Source organism: Octopus sinensis, linkage group LG16, assembly GCF_006345805.1.
Source record: "Octopus sinensis linkage group LG16, ASM634580v1, whole genome shotgun sequence".
Lineage (NCBI taxonomy): Eukaryota > Metazoa > Mollusca > Cephalopoda > Octopoda > Octopodidae > Octopus > Octopus sinensis.
The window spans coordinates 42,056,706-42,078,071 of NC_043012.1; the positions used below are offsets into that span (position 1 = coordinate 42,056,706).

General features: G+C 38.1%; 2 protein-coding genes across 4 annotated transcripts in view; one reads left to right on the top strand and one right to left on the bottom strand.

Moving 5' to 3' along the window:
- The window catches only part of LOC115220481 (chitin synthase chs-2-like), a 121,241-nt gene extending 118,166 nt beyond the window's left edge, over window positions 1–3,075 (top strand). For all 3 annotated transcript variants that reach the window (XM_036510073.1, XM_036510072.1, XM_029790613.2), the window contains one exon: window positions 322–3,075. In XM_036510073.1, the coding sequence (XP_036365966.1) occupies window positions 322–2,375 (2,054 nt within the window). In that variant the 3' untranslated portion in view covers window positions 2,376–3,075. The remainder of the gene's footprint in view (window positions 1–321) is intronic.
- A 5,317-nt stretch (window positions 3,076–8,392) lies between these two features.
- LOC115220433 (NADH dehydrogenase [ubiquinone] iron-sulfur protein 4, mitochondrial) lies at window positions 8,393–20,967 on the bottom strand. Its single transcript, XM_029790560.2, has 5 exons — window positions 20,833–20,967; window positions 17,098–17,176; window positions 12,246–12,421; window positions 11,309–11,382; window positions 8,393–8,787 (listed from the first exon to the last, which is right to left on the bottom strand). The coding sequence occupies exons 1-5, from the start codon at window positions 20,889–20,891 to the stop codon at window positions 8,684–8,686; spliced, it is 492 nt and encodes a 163-aa protein (XP_029646420.1). The 5' UTR covers window positions 20,892–20,967; the 3' UTR covers window positions 8,393–8,683.
- Between the last annotated feature and the right edge of the window lie 399 nt (window positions 20,968–21,366).

The following is a 21,366-nucleotide window of genomic DNA, read 5'->3' on the forward strand; positions in this document are numbered from 1 at the left end:
TACAATACCAAACTTGGAAAGTGATGATATTAGACATCCTTCAGACAGTAAATGATTCTGTCTGAAGAATTGGTAATAGGAGATTTATTATATATTTATCGTATACGTACAATTTTGTACTTCCTATTAGCAAATGAAACATGTGTAATAGTGAATAAATATTACAAAAATTTTTTTACAATTTTATATGTATGTGTGTGTGTAAATATATATATATGTATAAATATATATGTCTGTTTATAAAAATAAATAAATATATATATATATATTGTTATTATTATTATTATTATTATTTACAAATGCTTGTGATTTCTTATTCAGGTGAGGACCGATGGTTGAGTACCTTGCTTCTGCAACAGGGTTATCGTGTTGAATACTGTGCGGCTTCAGATGCCATGACTCAAACTCCAGAAGGATTCAAAGAATTCTTCAACCAACGTCGTCGCTGGATTCCGTCTACTTTGGCCAACATCATGGATCTCCTACAGAGCTATCGTAGCACCGTTAAAATGAATGATAATATTTCATATCTCTACATTGCTTACCAAGCTTCCCTTATGCTTTCCACCACCTTAGGACCCGCTACCGTTTTGTTGATGATGGCCGGTGCCTTCAACGCAGTCTTGAAAACCAGTTTATGGCAGTCTTACCTATTGGCTATCGGTCCAGCTGTGTTCTATCTCATTCTCTGCTTTCTTCTCAAAAGCGAACACCAAGTAACAGTCGCTGCCATCCAAAGTGCCATTTATGCTCTCTTCATGATGTCTGTTGTAGTTGGAACTATGGTCCAAATAGTCGAAGATACCATCATTAGTCCAAACGCCATATTCTTGCTAATGTTGCTAGCCATATTTATAATATCGGCCTGTTTTCACCCTCAAGAATTCCTGTGTTTGCTCCCCGGTGCTCTTTACTTCCTTTGTATTCCGTCTGGTTACGTACTTCTCATCATTTACGCCATGTGCAATATGCATGTTGTCTCTTGGGGAACCAGAGAAAAAGCGGTGCAGTCGAGTGAGCCCGAAGATGAAAAGGGCAAAGTGTCGCGAAACAACAGCTTTATGAGGTGGCTCGGTCGTAAAGAGGTCGATGACTCCTGCTGCCCGTGTATCACTGGGTTTTTTCGACGTCTCTGTGGGTGTCGTTCCCAGGTGGATGTGAGCAATGAGATTCTGCGGCAAGTGATGGAGAAACTAGATAAAGTGGAAGCTGGAATTAAAATGACCACCACGTCTACAAATATCACACATCCCCGCCGGCGCCGGTCGTCCTCGCGGTCTCGTCGCTCAAATATCGGAAATATTGAAGAAGCAAATATTGAAAACGATGATAGTGATGTCGACACAAGCAGCACTGAAAACGATGGAGATATGGATGAGATGAGGGATCCTCTTGTGAATCCTCTTTGGTTAGAGGATCGAGAAATGGGTAACGGCGAGATTCAGTACTTGCCGGAGAGGGAGGTGGAATTCTGGCAACAGTGCATCGCCAAATATTTGGCACCGATTCCATTTGACAAAAACCATCATATACAAATGTCTACAGATCTTAAATCAATGAGAAATAACGTCGCTTTTGCTTTCTTTATGCTAAACGCTTTTTGGATGATCATAATATTTATGCTTCAAAGTGTCAAAGAAAAAATCAGTATACCAATACCAAGACCCGGCTCAGAAGCATTGCTAATCGAACCTCTTGGTTTGATTTTCCTCATATTCTTTGCGTTCATCCTTATTCTTCAGTTCGGTGCCATGTTACGTCATCGTTACGGAACGCTTCTACACATTTTGGCGTCGACAGAAATCCGATGCTGTCGGAAACGATTTGATCCGAAAAAACATATTGAAGAAGCAGTCGAATACGCCAGAGTTCTTCAAAGACTCTACGGAATCGATGACGATACAGATCAAGATATGGATTTCTCCATTTCTCAAGACACCAAAGCAGTACGACCTCATAACAATGCCATAAGTGCATTACCGATATTGACTGGCCCAGTTTGTGATTCAACACGTACCACCATCACAGTGATGTCCAACTTGGACAGAGCATTGCCGCAGACTTTCGAAAACTCGAACTATCGCAAAGATGGCGTAAGATCGAGTTACGCCGAGAGTTCAGACGCCAAAGAAGTAGACCAAATACCACCCTCAAGAAGAGTGCAACACAGGCATAAAGGTAGACACACTGGTAAAAACAGTACCCTGCGACGGGCATTCGTTCGCCGATACACCAAACTGATGCGACAACAGACATCACAGAGCCTCTCAGCGGCAACGAGCGGTCGAGAGCCTAAACCTAGCCATCCATCAATATTGCCTCCAAAAGACAGCAGTGAAGAATATATTCCACAATTTAACCAACTCAATAGATGATGAGTTGAAGAGATTTCGTTATTCTGAAATTTTGATTATTAATTTTTAATTTTTTGTTTTTGTTTTTTTTTTCAAATTTCCGAATTTGGGAGAAAATAACAAGGTGATCGTGTTAAAACAATCAATAAATGATTATGTGATTCGCAAATTTTGTACATATATATATATATATATATATATATATATATATATATATATATATGTACATATTTATCATATATATTCGACTTCAAAATATGCCTATGTTTACGTAATATGAAGATAACGTTTGTGCCTAAGTTTAACCTTTTTATTAATGATTTTCTTATTAGTCCCTTATGCTTAGTTTGGGATAATAATGGTCATAAGTTCATGCCTGTTTCAAACACCTTCTTCGTCTGTGCGGTACGTTGTTGGTCAGTCATCGAGGCAGATGTTTGTAAATCGTTTGCTTGTTCTTATCCAGCTCTCTCGATCGACTACACGATCTTCCATGTGGTTTCATTTCAATGTCTGTTGAAAGGCAGATGATACAAGCAAACGATGCAATGCATCCGCCGATGCCTGGATGCTTTCTACAAAAAGCAGCAACAATGTACCACTAGATAAGGCCGAGAAATTTTTGAAACATCCTGAAGATCTGCGAAAGAAATATTTGAAATTTTTAATATAAAAGACTAAAATGAAACACGGCCGGGTCTTCAATATAACATGTCAGCAAAATAAACTGTTCTCTGTACAACAAACATTTTATACATGCACGCGCACACTCAGTGATATGTGTGTGTGTGTGTGTGTGCGCGCGCGCGTGCGTGCGCATATATGTCTGTGTATATATATGTCTCAAATGAAGGCAAGAAATATCCATATATATGTGTGTGTGTGTGTGTGTGTGTGTGTGTATGTATGTATCTATGTATATTTAAATATACATATGCGCATATATAAAAATGTGTGTATGTACTTATATGTGTGTATATACATATATATATATATATATGCATACATATATATACATATGTGTGTATATATATATAAAATAAACTGAAACCAAAAATATTAAAAATAAAAAATGAATGCATTAAAAAACAAATAAATAAAAAGACGAAAGTAATTGGAATGGAAAAGAATGATTTCGTTCAAAAACTGTCACAATTATTCCGATACTTTATTATTAGTATTATTATTATCATCATTATTGTTATTATTATTATTATTATTATTATTATTGTTGTTGCTGTTGTTATTATTATTATTATTATTATTATTGTTGTTGTTGTTGTTATTACTATTATTATTATTAATAGCAATAATATCCGTACAATACAGATGAAGAAAAATTATAATTCACACAGACATGATAGAATGCTACGATATTTGTGAAGAAGATATTTTTATATATAAATATATATAAATGTAATATATATTATATTATACCAATATTATAATATATTACTCTCTGTTGAAACAAACGACAAGATATGTTTTGTTGGTTTGTTTACTTTTTTTTTTCTTGGTGATGTTTTTGTTCTTCGTTTTTGTTTTTTAAAAACTTTTCGCTTCAGCAATTTTGTTAATAAAAGCTGTTAATTTGTTCCAACGTGATTTATTTTTAGTTACTCTTTTGTGTGTATGTTTTAAATATCTGGTTACCCGACACAATTTTTGTCTTTTATACACACACACACACACACGCATATACGGCGGGGTTCTTTCATTTTCCGTCTACCAAATGTACTCACAAGGCTTCGGTTGGCCCGAGGCTACAGTAGAAGACACTTGCCCAAGGTAACACGCAGTGGAATTGAACCAGGAACCATGTGGTTGGTAAGCAAGCTACTGCATTTCATCGAATTGATCATGAAGGTCGTAAATAGATAAAGGTAGCTGCGGGCTGGACAGAGACATTAATGTGTATGAAAACGACAAACACGGAAAAAAAATAATAATAATGGGAGGGGCACCGGCGCCCGCCGACCGATAACCCCTCGAAATTGTTGTTCTATTTAAATCAATATAAATCAAAATTATAATTAAAATTACAAATTACAAAAATATATTTTTCATTATTCTTTGTCTTCCTCATCCGGGACCCCAAATAAGTTTTCTGCCGCCTGCACCGGCAGGCCCGGACCGAGGGAAACAAAATCTTCTTTGTTACAGGTCTTCCTGACCTCAATCAGTTCTTTCTGATTTATGACCTCTGCAGCCACATGCGGAGGCCAACTTGGACAGGTCGAGTCATATCGCTTTCGGTCTAGTAGACTGTCCAAGTATAACTCCACAGGCCCTCCCTTGAGACAGAGAATGACAACCTCTTCCTCACAGAGAGAGGTCTCATCCTGCTGTCAGTGGCACGGTTCCCACTGACAGAGCCTCTCGCTCCGGTGACACACTTCCCACCGGAGGAACATCGGATTCGTTCGACGGCACAGCGACATCCGCTGACCGTCTCCCGTTTTTCTTCTTCCTCTTTCGGTTGCGGGAGTCGGGGCCTCCGTCGGCACAACCGAAGGGTCCTCCTCTCTCGCAACCTGCACGCCTCCTGGTGAGCAACGGTGGTTGCTCACCTTTCTCTTTCTTCTCGTTGAGGTCGACAACTCAATGACGTCCTCCGCTTCTCCCTGCAATGGGAGAGCGGAGGGCACCTTCCCCTTTTCCTGCTCCAGAGCCTTATCACGGCCCCGGGGGCAGTCCTTCGTTACATGGCCTGACTCCCGACACGAGAGATACTTGGGGGGGGCACCCTCCAGAATAACTGGATACCTGGAGCCAGCCATCCTCAAAAAGTCGGGGAAGGTCATTTTGCCTGCGGCCACTGGGGTCCACAGGGTCAAAGTTGCCTTTGCACCCTCCACCCACCCCAGTTGACCGCGGGCGTCACTCTTACATTTAAATTCTGCTACTTAGGTAATCCACAAGTCGCAGCACAAAACTTAAATCCTGCGCCGTCTTCGCACTCCTTGCTTGAATGGTAAATCCAAAGGTACTGGCGCGAACACACCAAAAAACACAATTTTTTTTTTTTCCTGGAGGGAATACGCCTCCCTAAAACACTATTCTCACTGCAAAGTGAGTCTTTTCGCAGGACCACAGGCAGGCAAATGTCTGGAACAGAGTGGAGTCTATTGCTCAACAAAAATTATTAATTACAGAGCAACAAACTCCACTAAACCTCCAAAAAATAAAACAAAGACCTACCTGTGGTCGTGTTTCAAATGTTCAATTTTCCCGTCGCAAGACGTGACTTCCAAGCAGCATGAAAAAATGCGAACTCTTCTATCAGTGAGGTAAGCAAAGCTACTTAGCACAAAGCGCCTGTATGTATATGTGTGTGTGTGTGTATATATATATATATATATATATATATATATATAATATATATATATATATATATATATATAATATATATATATATAGATAGATAGATAGATAGATAGATAGATAGATAGATAGATAGATAGATAGATAGATAGATAGATAGATTTTGGTATACTTATATATTTCGTCACAGTCGTTGTGGCAGCACTTGTTTCGCTTCGCTTATTTGACGCTGACTTATTAACGTCAGATGTTTTGAGTCGCAAGGTTGGTTAGTTTTGGTCAAAATGACATTGAATCGAAATCTCAAGCCCACAGCAACAACAGCAACAATTAATGTGGTGACTACCACTACCGCTACTACTGTCATTGCAACCACTACTACGACGACGACGACCACACTTTCCCTCGATTAGGCTGTCATCTTTTTGCCTTTTTTTTGGCGGTGATGGTGATGAGGATGATGGTGGCGCTGATGGTCATGGTGGTGGTGTTGTTGTTTGTGGTGATGATGATGATGATGATGGTGATGGGGTTGGTGGTGGTAATGATGGTGCTGATCGTGCTTTTTGTGGTGGTGGTGGTGATGGTGATGATGATGATGATGATGATAATGATGATGATTAAGATGATGATGGTGATGGTGATGGTGGTGGTGGTGGTGTTGATGATGCTCATGATGATGATGATGATAATGATGCTCGTGTGGTGATGATGATGATTGTGGTGATGATGATGAAGATGATGATGATGACGATAATGATGATGTTGCTGATGGTGGTGGCGATGTTGGTGGTCGTGATGGTGGTGTTGTTGATGGTGGTGGTGATGAGGACGATAGTGGCGATTGTGGTGGAGCTGGTAGATATGAGTTTGATGATGATAATAATGATAATAGTGTTGGTGAAAGTGGTGATTGTGCTGGTCAACATCATCATCATCACCAACACCACTGTCATCACCATCATCATCATCATGACCAGCAATTCCACCCCACCATCACCATCATCATCATCACCACCACCACCATCGCCATCACCATCATCATCATCATGAACATCGTCATAAACATCATCATAATCACCAACACCACCACCATCATCATCATCATCACCACCACCATCAGCAACATCATCATTATTGTCATCATTTTCATCATCATCCTTATCATCATCATCACAACCACCACCACCACCACCATCATCTTCAACATTGCCACTCCTAGAACTATCATCATCTTCACCACCATGCCCACAACCACCTCCACTACCAGAACTATCCTCATCATCATCATTGTCATCATCACCATGTCCAGCACGAACACCACCTTCATCACTACCACCACCATCACCATCATCATCATCATCACCATCACCACCACGACCACCACCATCACCAGCATCACCATAATCATCATCACCATCATCATCATTATTTTCATCATTATCATCATCATCAATATCATCGTCGTCATCATGAGCAACACTGCCATCACCACCAACATCATCATCATCGTCGTCTTCATCAGCACCATCATGATGATCATGAACACCATCATCATCATCATAATCCTCATTATCATCATCACCATCACCATCATCATCATTAATATAATCACCAACCATCATCATCATCGTCTTTATCATCACCATCATCATTATAAACATCATAATCCACACTACCCCCATCACGATGAACATCATCATCATCACCACCACCTTGAACACCACCATCAACACTGCCATCACCATCACCATTATTATCATCATCACCACCATCATGATCACCAAAATCATGATAATCAACACCACCACCATCACCCTCACCATCATCAACATCACCTTCTACATCACTATCATCATTATTATCTCCATAATTATCATCATCCTCATCAAGATTATCATCATCATCACCATCATCACATCCACCACCACCACTGCCATCACCAGCATCATCATCATAATCATAATCATCTCCACCACTACCATCATCATTATTGCCATCATTATCAACATCATGATAATCATCATCATCATCACCATCAACATTATCATTCATCATCACCATCATCATCTTCACCACTTTGCTTCAGTATTGTTCCTCTCATTCATCACTGATGACAAATAAACTCACCAACATCATCATCATTATTATTATCAAGCTAATCACATTCTAATTTAATCAGGAGGAATGTTATTTTGAGGTTTGGTGACAACAAGTCACCTCAAATATCAAGAATCTTTCTTCGGATTCCTGCAGAATACACGATGGTATGTTTCTGCAGGTCATCAATGCAAATTTCAATTCCAATTCCTTTCAGTGTTTTTGGTAGCATTTTAAGTGTTGTGCCAAGAGCACCAATTCCTACAGGAATAATTGTTGTCTTCGTCCTACACTCTCTCCTCAGCTCTCTGGTTAGATCCTGATGTTTCTCAGTTTCTTAAATCTCTTTGCTATCAGCCCTGCTATCATAAAGAATTGCAAAATTTATGACCTTACGCATATTTTTGTCCTCAAAAATCATGTCCGGTCTTCTTGCTTCAATAGTATGGTCAGTCATGGGGGGGGGGGGGGGGGGGGTCCTATAAACAAGATCCTGTAATTCTCATTCTTTGTCACTCTATCATTACCAATAATCATGATAATGGTCAGTGAATGATGATGATGGCCATGATTATGGTATGTTTATGAGGAGGAAACATAAAGACTCCAAAAGCAATTCCTTATTGATTTTCACAAGAATTTATTTCTTAGAAATTTCCAAAACTAGAAAAGAAAAAAAACACTGATAAAGACTAAAGAGTTCCTGATCATATATATCAATACCCACACACACACACACACATATATATATATATATATATATATATATATATATATATATATATATATGTATATATATACGCACATATATAAACACATACACACACTCTGAGATACTACCCAGATTGCAGTAAATCTAAAAGATGTGGTGTCCTGCTTTCTGTCTTTGGAAATCAGTCAATAATTTATTTACAAGTTCTTCTAGTCCTCTTGTCCCAAGAGAAATTTGCTGCATAAGATTTCTTCTTGTGAGTTCGCACTTGTTTAGGCTCCACAAAGAAATTCCAACCTGCAAGAAATTAGGGAAAGATTCTTAGAAAGAAGGACAAAGACTAACACTGACATAAAAATATGTAGTTTTTATAATGTCAGGGACTTGTTGATTGGAGAACAGCCCCTAGTAGCATGTTATTTTCATATTTCTTGTGACCAAGGATTATATATATATAGGAAGGGCATCCAGCCGTAGAAACACTGCCAGATTTGACTGGGCCTGATGAAGCCTTCTGGCTTCACAGACCCCAGTAGAACCGTCCAACCCATGCTAGCATGGAAAACGGACGCTAAATGATGATGATGATGATGATGATGATGATCCTTGGTTGGTGTTCAAAAAGGCATCCAGCCCCAGAAACCATGCCAAAGCAAACAGTAGAGCTTGGCATAGTTATGTAGGTGACCAGCAGCCAAAAGGGACGGCAGATATTAAATGATGGTGGAAAGTTGGACGGAACAAACAGAAATTCAAATCAACATATAAGTGTGTGTGTGTGTGTCATTGTAAATATAGTCTATCAGCACAGTTATCTCTCTTTCACATATATATATATATAATCACTAGCTTAGGGTGACTCGCTCTACGCGCGGGTAAGAGTGTGGTTGTTACTTTCTGTTGCTTCCTTTCTGTTTTTTATCACCACATTCTCCCTCTTTGTTTCTCTCCCACTCTCTTACTCTTCCTTTCTCTCGGACTCTCCCTCACTTTCTCTTACTCTCTATCTTTCTCTATCTAACTCTCTCCCATTTATAAACAAAAGATCTTGAGTAAGTTGAGAAAGAAAATAGTTTGAAAGATCAATCATAAATATCAGGCAGTGACAACGGAAAGGTCTGCTTCAAGGCAGACAGCAAAACACTAACATTTAAAAGGGACTGACGAACTTGCGAGCTGAATAAAAAAAAAAAAATATTGGAAACCAATGTTTGAAGGGATAGAATCTGAGGATAGTAGAGTCATCATGGCTGGCATTTCTTAACGACGGACAGCAACGTAGTGGCAGTTTAATGGCTGGCGTAAAATTTTGAACTTGATGTAAAAGAAAATTCCTAAACACCAAGTTTTGAAGTGATTCTTTCTAACGACAGTAGACTCACCATGGCAAGCATTCAAAACTTCTTCATGATGGACGGCAACACATTGAAGATTTAAAGGCTGGCACAAATTTTTTAGCTTGAATGTAAGAGAATTCCTAAACACCCGCTCCTGTAAATTTTAATCTCCTTCCAGCCCCATTTAGACCCCTTTACACATTTTGGTTAATATAACCCAATTTCATTCAGGTCTACTCAGGCCACATTTTATAAGATGAGGAATTTTGTCCTAGAGGTCACGTCTTTCATTTGAGGGAAAAAAATAGTTGCCATGCAAACTCGCCAGCACTTTTAACATAGGTGCGCATATTTTCAGCTCAACTGACCACATAATGCACACACACATATATATATATGTACATATATACACATTATATATATGTGTGTGTACGCATTATATATACAAATGTATACTAATTATATATATATACATACATATATATATATATATATATATATATATATATATATATATAAATACAGATATACACACTTTGTATATATACATTATATATACATATTTATATATAGAACACACACACACACACATAAATTAACCCAATAAATATCTGATATTTGTTCTCATAATTGTGTAGTGGTGGTGGCAATAATAGTTTTCTCTATGAATGCAGACAGACATCGAGAGAGAGAGAGGATGTGGTAGAAAGAGTGAATGCGGCAGGGGAAAGATAGTAGACGTTGTCAAACGACGTTATAGAGAGAAAGTGAAAGGAAGGGAGGAAAGAGAGACAGAGGAAGACAGACAGATAAGAGAATGAGAGAAGACTTGTCAAAGTGTGTTTTTTACCCTAGTAACCACACCTTTTAAGATATGGATTTCTAACCTAGCTCACTAACATCCTCACCTCATTTTACATGTCCCTGTAAATTTTGGAGTCAATCCGACGGGATCTAGTGCCCTTTAACTTGTTCCAATGCCAAAACGAGACAAACTTTTTGCATTTCAGATTTATAGATATTGATTATTATGATTGAGATACATACATACATACATACATACATACATGCACGCACGCATGCATGCACACACACACATACACACACATACATACAGACAGACAGACAGAGTACAGATGGCTTTTGGTGGGGACACATAGAGCCAAAATTTGTTGAAAGGCTTTTCAACTCCACAATGCAGTTTATGGTAACTTGGTAGTTGTTTGATAGAACAGCACAAACCTTCAGACTCTGAGTTCAAATCCTGCAAAGACCAACTTTGCCATTCATCTTTCCAGGGTTGATAAAGGACCAACCTAGCACAAGGGTTGGTCCCTCATCTACTTTTCTCTCTCTCTCTCACACACACACACAATCAACTACACAATTCAAATCCATGCTCTAAGCCCGATAGGACACAAGCACTACACAGACCATTCTTCTTCCTTAAAACCAAGATAACAGTTTAATAATATATTTACCATTTTTCTCACAATATTCTACAGCATCTTCTTGGCTTGCAAAATCCAGTTTCATGTTTGATAAAGGATCAGCTCTAGAAATTCAATAAAATTGATAATATTGACACATTGTTGAATTATTATTATTATCATCATTATTGCTGTGACTGTCTTTTTTTCCTTCCTTCTCATTTCAGAAATAATATAACTAAGAGTGTATTGTCCAATATGTTCCTCTCTCTGACAACAACCCTTAACCTTCCTATTTGACATCCCTTCTTTCCCCCTTTAATCAATGCAGCAATGCTGCTTCTTTTTCTAATATCTGAAAGCTTTGTAAAACCTTCAACCACTACATACAATCCGCAGCCACTCTGTACCATGCCCCATGCTGATGGTATGTTATTTAACTATTCAACATATATTTCCATTTTTAAAGATGACAGGTTAAAAAACACCCCCAAGCCAGTCCATGTAAAAACACCATGGTGGTGCCATGTAAAAAGCACCCTGTAAAGTGGTTGCCATTAGGAAGGGCATCTGGCCATAGAACCAAGCCAAATCAAACTGGAACCTATTACAGCTCTGGTCAAACCATCTAGCCCATGCTAGCATGGCTTGGATATTTTTGATGGACATCAAAGGATGAATAGGAGGAGAATGTGATTTGAGAGAGATTTGACTGTTATTTCTAAAAGATAGACTGACCATGCCGCAGCTCCTTCCTTCACTGGCTCAACATTTATAATGTTTAAAACCATTTTATAAGAACTGATGTTTGCTTCGATCACTCACTGTTTCATAAGGTAAATCTTTTAACAAAACTCACAGCATCAACTACTAATTTTCCTTAAAAATTGAAAAGAAAATTTTTTTTTTATCAGAGGTTAAAGAAGAAAAATCAGAGGTTAAAGAATAAAAATATCAGAGGTTAAAGAATAAAAATAAAAACACTTACGTGGAGCACCAACCCATGAGGGGATTCTCCCATCTACCTTGAGTGTCGAATTCAATCATCCACCTTCGTGTGCCAAAGCTACCACTTTGCATGGCATTACGAGCAGGAACATAAATACGAGCCATACGTGTCTTAACCTCTTCTTCTGGGACTCCATTTAAAGATGACACATCCACCTACACAGTGTAAGGGAGAGTCAATGCATTAATAAGAATTTCTGAAATTCAGTCAAGCTCATTATAATACCAGAGTCAATTAAACCAACCCCACACTCCTCATTATTCTTTTCAGACAGGCACAACTGTGGCTGTGTAGTTGAGAAGTTTGCTTCACAACCTCATGCCTTTAGGTTCTGTCACACTGTGCTGCAGCTTAGGCAAGTGTCTCCAAACTGACTAAAGCCTGATCAGTGGATTTGGTCAACAGAAACCAAAGGAAACCCTTCATATATGAATATGCATGTATGTGCGTATTCTTGTCTTGACATACAAGTGTTAGAAATGACATATAGATATACATACAGCCAAATAGATAAAATGACTCTAAGAAGAATTTTCAGCACGTACAAAGCCTGACGGATGTTTTGAGAGAATGTAGGTTGGTATGGGTGAGTTAATTGCAACCTTAACAATCATCTAAATTTCTCTCATCAGAGTTAATCTGAGAGGATTTATAAAAGAATTATTTTATTTCTTAAAGTCTTAAACAACATGAGAAATTTTTAAGAAATTCAGTCTGGATTGGTCTATTATAACGGAAACCACACCATACAATACACACACCAGAAATTGTAAATTATGCACAAAACAATCAATATACTCCGAGCTGACAAAAATATTTTACTTAACCCATGCGTCGCAAATGTATCTTTTTAGAACCAGATAAGTATACTCGGTCAAAATTAACTTTTAATTTTAGCGCTCAAATGAGTTTATTTGTTTTGTGTCGTTTCATTTTTGAGCAATCACAAATTTACTCATGCTGTTGTACGCCTTGGCAGCACATATTCTGGTGCCATTTCAAAGAATTTCTGCTTCTGAGTTTTGAACTTTTACTTCAGAGCATACTCAAATTCAGGAGGAGGTTGATGTCATTTTAGAACCGTCTCGTTTTGATTATCTATTATTTATACAAATAAGAAAATTATTTACACATTTTTTTCCTCAAAATGGATGAAGATTTAGATCTATTCAGCGATCACGAAAGCGATTTTTCCTTTCCCAATCTGGAAAGCTCCGGGGATGAATTAGACATATTTTTCTGACAATTTTTCAGAAGATGACAAAGAAGATAATCAGATAGATGCACGTGCATGGCACGAAATCAATTGCTCGTCCGATTCGAAGAGAAAGCAGATACATGTGTGATGTCTGCAAGATAACTTTGTGTGTAACTCCTTGTTTTAAAAATTATCATTCTAAATAAACTGTCAATCTCAGTTTTTAAAAATTTTCCTTTGATTTAAAAGCAATACATCTTATAAAAAATTGAAGATAATTAAGTTATATGTATTTTTCCAATGTCCGAGTTAATTCGTTTAAATCCAAACAAGTAAAAGTACATTTTAATTTCTATAATAAAAAATAAAGGAAACAAGATAAACTTTTTTTTGTAATTAACACAGTGTATATAATTAAAAAAGGAAATAAAAAAATATGCTCTGAAATGAAATGCCATGTCAAAATAATGGATCCATTAAGGGGTTAATAAGATCTCGGATGTCATTATTCTTTGTAGACATAAATATTTATCAACTTTAAAATTCTTTTCCAAAAATAATTAGTTTATATGATTTTAACCTATTTAACCTTTGTGCGTTTTGATTCATCTTAAAACACTATTATCAATAGCTTCATAATCTATTCAAACATGCAAACTCAACTCTTATTATATAATATAGCATTCGCCTGAACAGTATGTTCTTTTGACACAGCATTCAAATTTTTAAAATTCTTAAAAATTTCTCATGTTGTTTAAGACTTTAAGAAATTAAATAATTCTTTTATAAATCCTCTCAGATTAACTCTGATGAGAGAAATTTAGATGATTTTTAAGGTTGCAATTAACTCACCCATACTAACCCACAATCTCTCAAAACGGCCGTCAGGCTTTGTACGTGCTGAAGATTTTCTTTAAAATCATTTTATACCAACTTTCTCATTTATTTGGATTATCGCTTTACATTCACCATATTTCAATATACTCATTGATTTTAATACAGAGATACATCCTTGCAAGTACATTCATATATTTATATTTTTATGTATTTACATATTTTTATATTATATTATGTATATGTGAATGCACCTATGTTGGCTGTGAAGTATTCCAAGGCTTTGAAACATACTGAGTGATTAAGAACACTGACCTTTCTTGACTTTATATTCCTGGTGCTCTGTTACAGCGCTAATTAGTTGGGCTGTATAAGGGAATAATTATCCGATTTCTTCATTATTCTACACATACATACATACATATATATATATTACATGAAGGAGTCATACCCAATGACTGGTGTAGCAGCACCATAGTCAACTGCTACAAAGGTAAAGGTGATGCATTAGATACGAATAATTATAGAGGTATTAGGCTGTTGGATCAAGTAATGACGGTCACGGAGAGGGTCATAGCCCAACTAATTAGAGAGAGAGTCAGTCTAGACGAGATGCAGTTTGGGTTTGTGCCAGGGAAAAGCACCACTGATGCTATATTTCTGGTAAGACAGCTGCAGGAGAAATACCTAGCCAAAGATAAACCCCTGTAACTGGCTTTTGTTGACATGGAGAAAGCCTTTGACAGGGTCCCCCAATTCCTTATCTGGTGATCAATGAAGAAACTAGGGATAGATGAATGGTTAGTGAGAGCTGTGCAAGCCATGTACAGGGACGCTGTCAGTGAGGGTTGGCAACGAGTACAGTGAAGAATTCCAGGTAGAAGTAGCGGTCCACCAAGGTTCAGTCCTCAGACCCCTCCTATTCATCATAGTTCTCCAGGTAATAACAGAGGAAATCAAGACAGGATGCCCCTGGGAGCTTCTCTATGCTGATGACCTTACTCTAACTGCTGAGTCACTATCAGAACTAGAGGAGAAGTTTCAGGTGTGGAAACAAGGATTAGAATCGAAGGGCCTTAGAGTCAACCTAGCTAAAATCAAAGTCTTAATAAGTAGGAAGGCAGGCAAACCACAAATCCCTTCAGGTAGATGGCCCTGCTCGATCTGTAGAAAAGGCATAGGTAGAAACTCTCTAAGATGTACCCAGTGTAAGCTATGGACACATAAGAGGTGCAGTAATATCAAAGGAAGGCTAACTGGGAAGATAGCTTTGTATGTGGCAGATGCTCGGGAGCAATAAACACTGAAAATGTGCAGAGACCAACTTTGATGTATTTTTTCAAGTATTTCTTGACAGTATTGAAGCAGATAACTTTGTGATATTTTTTGAAGCAGACAGTCATTTGTTTTATATATGTGCAGGTGCAATGGCCCAGTGGTTAGGCAGCGAGCTGGCAGAAATGTTAGCATGCCGGGCAAAATGCTAAGCGGTATTTTGTCTACCACTACGTTCTGAGTTCAAATTCCACCAAGGTCAACTTTGCCTTTCATCCTTTCAGGGTCGATTAAATAAGTACCAGTTACGCACTGGGATCGATATAATCAACTTAATCCGTTTGTCTGTCCTTGTTTGTCCCCTCTGTGTTTAGCCCCTTGTGGGTAGTAAAGAAATAGAAATAGGTTAGGGCAGCAGATTCGCGGTTTTGAGTCCCAGACTGAACATTCTGAGTGTTTATTGAGCGAAAACACCTAAAGTTCCACAAGGCTCCAGCAGGGGCAGTAGTGAACCCTGCTGTATTCTTTCAACTTTCTCTCACTCTTTCTTACTGTTTCTGTTATACCAGCATTTCAAAGGGCCAGCCTTGTTACACTCTGTGCCACGCTGAATCTCATTAACCCTTTCGTTACCGACCCAGCTGAAACCGGCTCTGGCTCTGACGTACAAATGTTTTGTTTACATAAGTTTTGAATTAAATTTTTCCGCCAAACCTTAGTCACAATTTATGTTCCTAACACTAACTAAGTTATTTTACTAAATTCTTTTTTATATTTAAAGTAATTGAAAGAAACACAGAGCATCTCAAAATAAATACAGTAACGAAAGGGTTAAGGGTACACGTGTCTGTGGAGTACTCAGCTACTTGCACGTTAATTTCATGAGCAGGATGTTCCATTGATCAGATCAACTGGGATCCTCATCGTCATAACCGATGGAGTGCCTCAATATATATATATACATATATAAATATATCTGTTTGCATTTATGTTATAATAAAAACAGTTTTACATTTAATTGAAGAAATACTCAATTCATTTGGTAGAGGCCAAATTTAGTATTCTTCAGCGAGAATAGCATTGATAGTGACTGAACTTTTGGCTGGTGAAGTCATTATTTGAGTTGTACATTTGGCTTCAACTTGGCTTTATACACTCTCTCTCAAGTTAAAATTTTCTGGGTAACCCAGTCAGATGATGGTTTAGCTGGATGAAACTTCGAAGTCACAGTCAATACTAAGCTTGTTTAAGAATAATTATGTCCCACATGTCCCATCCATGCTAGCATGGAAAGCAGATGCTAAATGAGGATATAATTTATTATGATGAACTTCTTTCAGTTTCTGTTTGCTTAATCCACTCAGAAGGCTTTGGTCAACCCAGGGCTATAGTAAGAGAGACTAGCCCAAGTGTCATGCAGTGGTATTGAACTCAGAACCAAACTTCTTAACCACACCACCATGCCTACCCCTATAGAAAGTTAGTCGATGAAACCAATGTGAAGTGAAGAAGCTATTGCCTTACCGTTTCCTCAGCCAAGATTGATACATCTTGTTCCTTGGGAGGAACTTGAAGTGGTACAGGTCTATCTGTATTAAAAGACCTGAAATATAAGGAAAACATTCATTTAATTCTCATGTCTGGCACCTGGAAAGACTAGATGTACCCTCATAAACAGTAAAGACACACCCCTAAACAGCTGGTACAATGCTTTAAGTCAGTGTGATTCCTGTTTTTGTCACAATTTAACCCTTTCGGTTATCCTTTATTGATTAGACCTTTGAGCAAAAGCATTCCAACCATGACCATCTCACTTTTTTGAATGTACAATGAACTCAGGACTATATTAACTAATGCATTCTTGATAAAGATGTTAGGATGTACTTTGATGGAGGTTTGACTGCTACTTCTAGCAGATCAAACCTGTTGCTTTGGTGAAATCAGTTCAGTTCAAAGCGGAAGCGATGAAGATTAGTGAAATGAGTCTTAGAACTAGAGATAAGCCCATAGCTTTTTTTTAGTTTTGTCCCAAATGCAATGTTAATTATTATTATAATTACTATTTTGTATTTAATTGATAATTGTAGACTGTAGTCAAACATTTATTTAACCATGTTGCCATGGTGATGGTGGTTTCTAATATCCAACCCCCAAGAAGCTCACTATGCAACCATAAAGCCTTCAGTTCAGTCCCACAGCACACTACCGACCAATGAGCGAATATGGTAGACAGAAACTGTAGGGAAGCCCACACAGTTTACATGTCCATAAATATGTGTGTGTCTCCCTACAAGCAGTAAATTGCTGGCAACTCTCATAGAAACGTTGAGATAATTTCAAGAAATGGAGAATTAATCACTCAAAGATCACTTACATGTTCAGTGAAAGTAAAAATGCCAGACAGGGGAGACAACTATGTATATGTTTCTGCCTATCAGAATTCATCAGCATCATATGATATATCCAGATTTGTTAAATGAAGGTGTGCTTTTTTTTTTTTTTTTTTGGCTTTTTCACAGATAGAAAAAGAGTTACAAATGATAATTCTGGGCCAGATATGAGTTCCAAAATTATTTAAAAATACATAATTACTAGAGCTCCTCAGTCCAGGTCAGTCCTGACTAAGCAACCTTACAAGGCATTCCAACCATGACCATTGCATATTTTTTGCATACCTAGAAGTACATTTGTTTAATGTGATTGCTCTGTTTAAGTTGGCCAAGTGTAATCTAAAGGAAATTTAGCTGCAATTTGTAGCTGATCAAGCAACAACACAGAGCTCCACGTCTGGTTTGCTGCTCAAGAACTGTAGCCAAATGACAGTGATACCAGACGGAAGAAAGACACAATAGAAAGCATCATCATTTTAGCATTCATTTCCCCATGATGGCATGAGTTGGATTGGAATATGATGATGTGCTATATATAGTTTTGGATATAATGTAGAATTTGGGAGTCGGACTGTATTTCATATTTCAAGGAGAGAAGATTTTTTGTTTTGTTCTATTTTTAATGAACATCCTTGGTATACCATGGAAGTGGTATAACCCAGTGTGGGTAAGTGGGTGGGTAGATAGATAGATAGATATGTTTCTTTATTAGCCACACAGGGCTGCACACAGACGGGGACAGATTACAAAGTAGAGCTTTTCTTTTTGGGGGAGAGAAAGAAAACAAAAAAATAAAAAAGGTGGGGTAGGTTTTCGATCAAAAGGGATCGTAAAAGGGAAAGAAGAAAGAAAAAAAAATGAAAGGAAAAGAAACAAAAGAAAAAAAAACGGAATCGTGTATCACAGTGTCATGATGTAAGGTGTAAAGGGGGAAGCAGATAAGGTTTATCCGTGGGAAGAAAGCCTACGGAAAAGACCACGGTAACCTCGGTCAATATTGTTACATGTTACCGCATTTATTTGCAAGTAGGTAGCCCTGTTTTAAATTTCCGGGTTCATAGGATTATGTTCAAGGTGGCTTCGTCATTCATACGTGCCATCCTTGCTACATTCACCCATCTTTTTTTAAAACATTCACTAGACAAAACTTGCCTCTCTACTCTCACTTTCCTTTTCAAGTGATACTTGAAGAAGTTGATGAGAGATTGACCAGAGAGGAAAGTGTTTGTCTCCAATCCTTTCAGACGTGTCCACCAGATACATTCTTTTGCCATAGCCACAAGGATGATGAAAATAGCTCTTCCTTCCCGTTTGAAGGAAGGAGGCATGACAATATTGACAATAGACTCGGCTGATAAACCGACTCGTCCCACAGTGACAGCAGTTGTTCGACATAAGCCCACAGGTCGGACATTGTTAGACACTGCACAAGTGCGTGCAGAATGGTTTCGTCGCTCTGACCGCATCTCGGGCAGGTCAGCCCTGTGTTTCTCGAGCTGTGTCTGTAGAGCTTATCCCGAACGGGTAGTGCTTCTCGGTAGCACTGCCAGGCCAGGGATCTCTGGAAGTTGTCCATGGGCCCTGGCCTGAAAGTCGTCCTGAACAGGCTGGTCAGATATTCCTCATCGACGTCCAGGTTCGCCCCAAGCTCGTCGTCGTACCTCCCCTCCATTAATCCCCTATAGAATGCTTGGGTTGTGTTGAAGTCACTCAAGGTCGACCCGGGACGGCTTAGTTACTTCAGAGCAACGCGACACTCACGGTGCCATTCGCCCTTTCTCGACCTCTTTTTGATCCACGACTGCAGTTCGATCATGGTGACGAGTTGCGGGAAAGCGTGCCTCACAAACGGCGACCACACCTGTTCACCGTCGTCTACATAGAGCTTGAGATGTCGCAGTCTCAGCGTGTGTCTGCACATCATCAACCACGGCATACCCTGTCCTCCTTTTAACAGGTGTTGACAGCAAATGGATCGCCTGACCATCGGGACGCATCCTTTCCACAAGAAGCAAAAGAGAATGCGTTCTAGTTTGGTGATGGTAGGGTCGGGATTCACGCCTGCAACGAGATTCTACTATTTCCATCTACTAAGTTCACAAGTTTTTGTTTCAAAAGAGTGATGAAATAAAAAATTAAAAATAGGGATTTTTGCGTCAGGTTCTACATTGAAACGAGATAGTGAAAACATTTGGTAGATCCGAGTATTAAAAAAAAAACCATTTTGACAGAATAACCTAGTGTGACATCGTAAACAACATTTCTTCAACTGGACCGAAACACACTTTAAAATATGTTGCTTGCACATACCGCACACACACACACACACCTCATATCCTTTATATATATAGAGAGGATGTGAGGTGTTTAGTTCACTGGTGATCTAAACGAATAGGTAGCTGAGTAAGTGCTATAGTTGGTCATCCATTAGGTTCCAAGTTCACAGCTGAGTCTGGAGCTCGGGATCCGCATTTTGCTTCCGTGTTAGCAGGTATACATTAAAGGAAAAGGACATAGAAAACCAAAGCTTTGTTTTGACGTCCTATCTTCTCTCTCTCTCTCTCTCTCTCTGTGTTGACAAAATTCAAAACAGAAAACAGGAATCATTACAAATGCAAATGTTCGTAGAGCATAGCAATGAAAATACATGATCGGTAATGTGTGTTTGATTGTATGAAAGAATCGATAAGAAAAGCAAGTCAATAGTTGTAAAGGCGTCACTTTTGTGGTTAAAACATAAATAACAGAGTTTAACCTCAGTTTTGAAGGAAACATATAAACATGTCTAGCGAACATAACAATATATATATAGAGACAGACAGACAGACGGGAAAGAGGAGCTGCGAGAAAATGAAGCTAGAGACAATACCTGGACGATAAACAGTTTATTAGTCTTCGACATCCAAGAATTCTCACAGAAGCAGCCATTTTGAAGGTTATAGTCAAGGTAGATAACTCTTGATAAAAGAAACGGTGATAGGTTTTAAAAGTCCCGCTTCTATTACACAATGTAACACATGTTTTGTTTATTTGTATTTTTTGATGTTCATATATGCATTTTTTGCCACTAAATTCAAAAATCACATTCATTTTGACGTAACATCGATAGTTATTTATTTATTCCTAATTTCATATTTGCTCGTTATATTTGTAACTTTTCTCTACAGCACTTTGTTGGTTCAATCTACTCTAGTATTGTAAGGATAATTACACAACATTTAGTACTTTTTCATTTATTGAAAAGTATTTAGGAAGTATAATATTAGTTAGAACAAAAAGAAACAATAAAACTCTGCACTGTAAATGCCTTGATAACTCTTTTCTTAAGATGAGAAGTGCTTTGACGATCAAGATTTTCTGGAGTGTATACCTTCATCTCTTCTGACAAGAGACCATATATAAT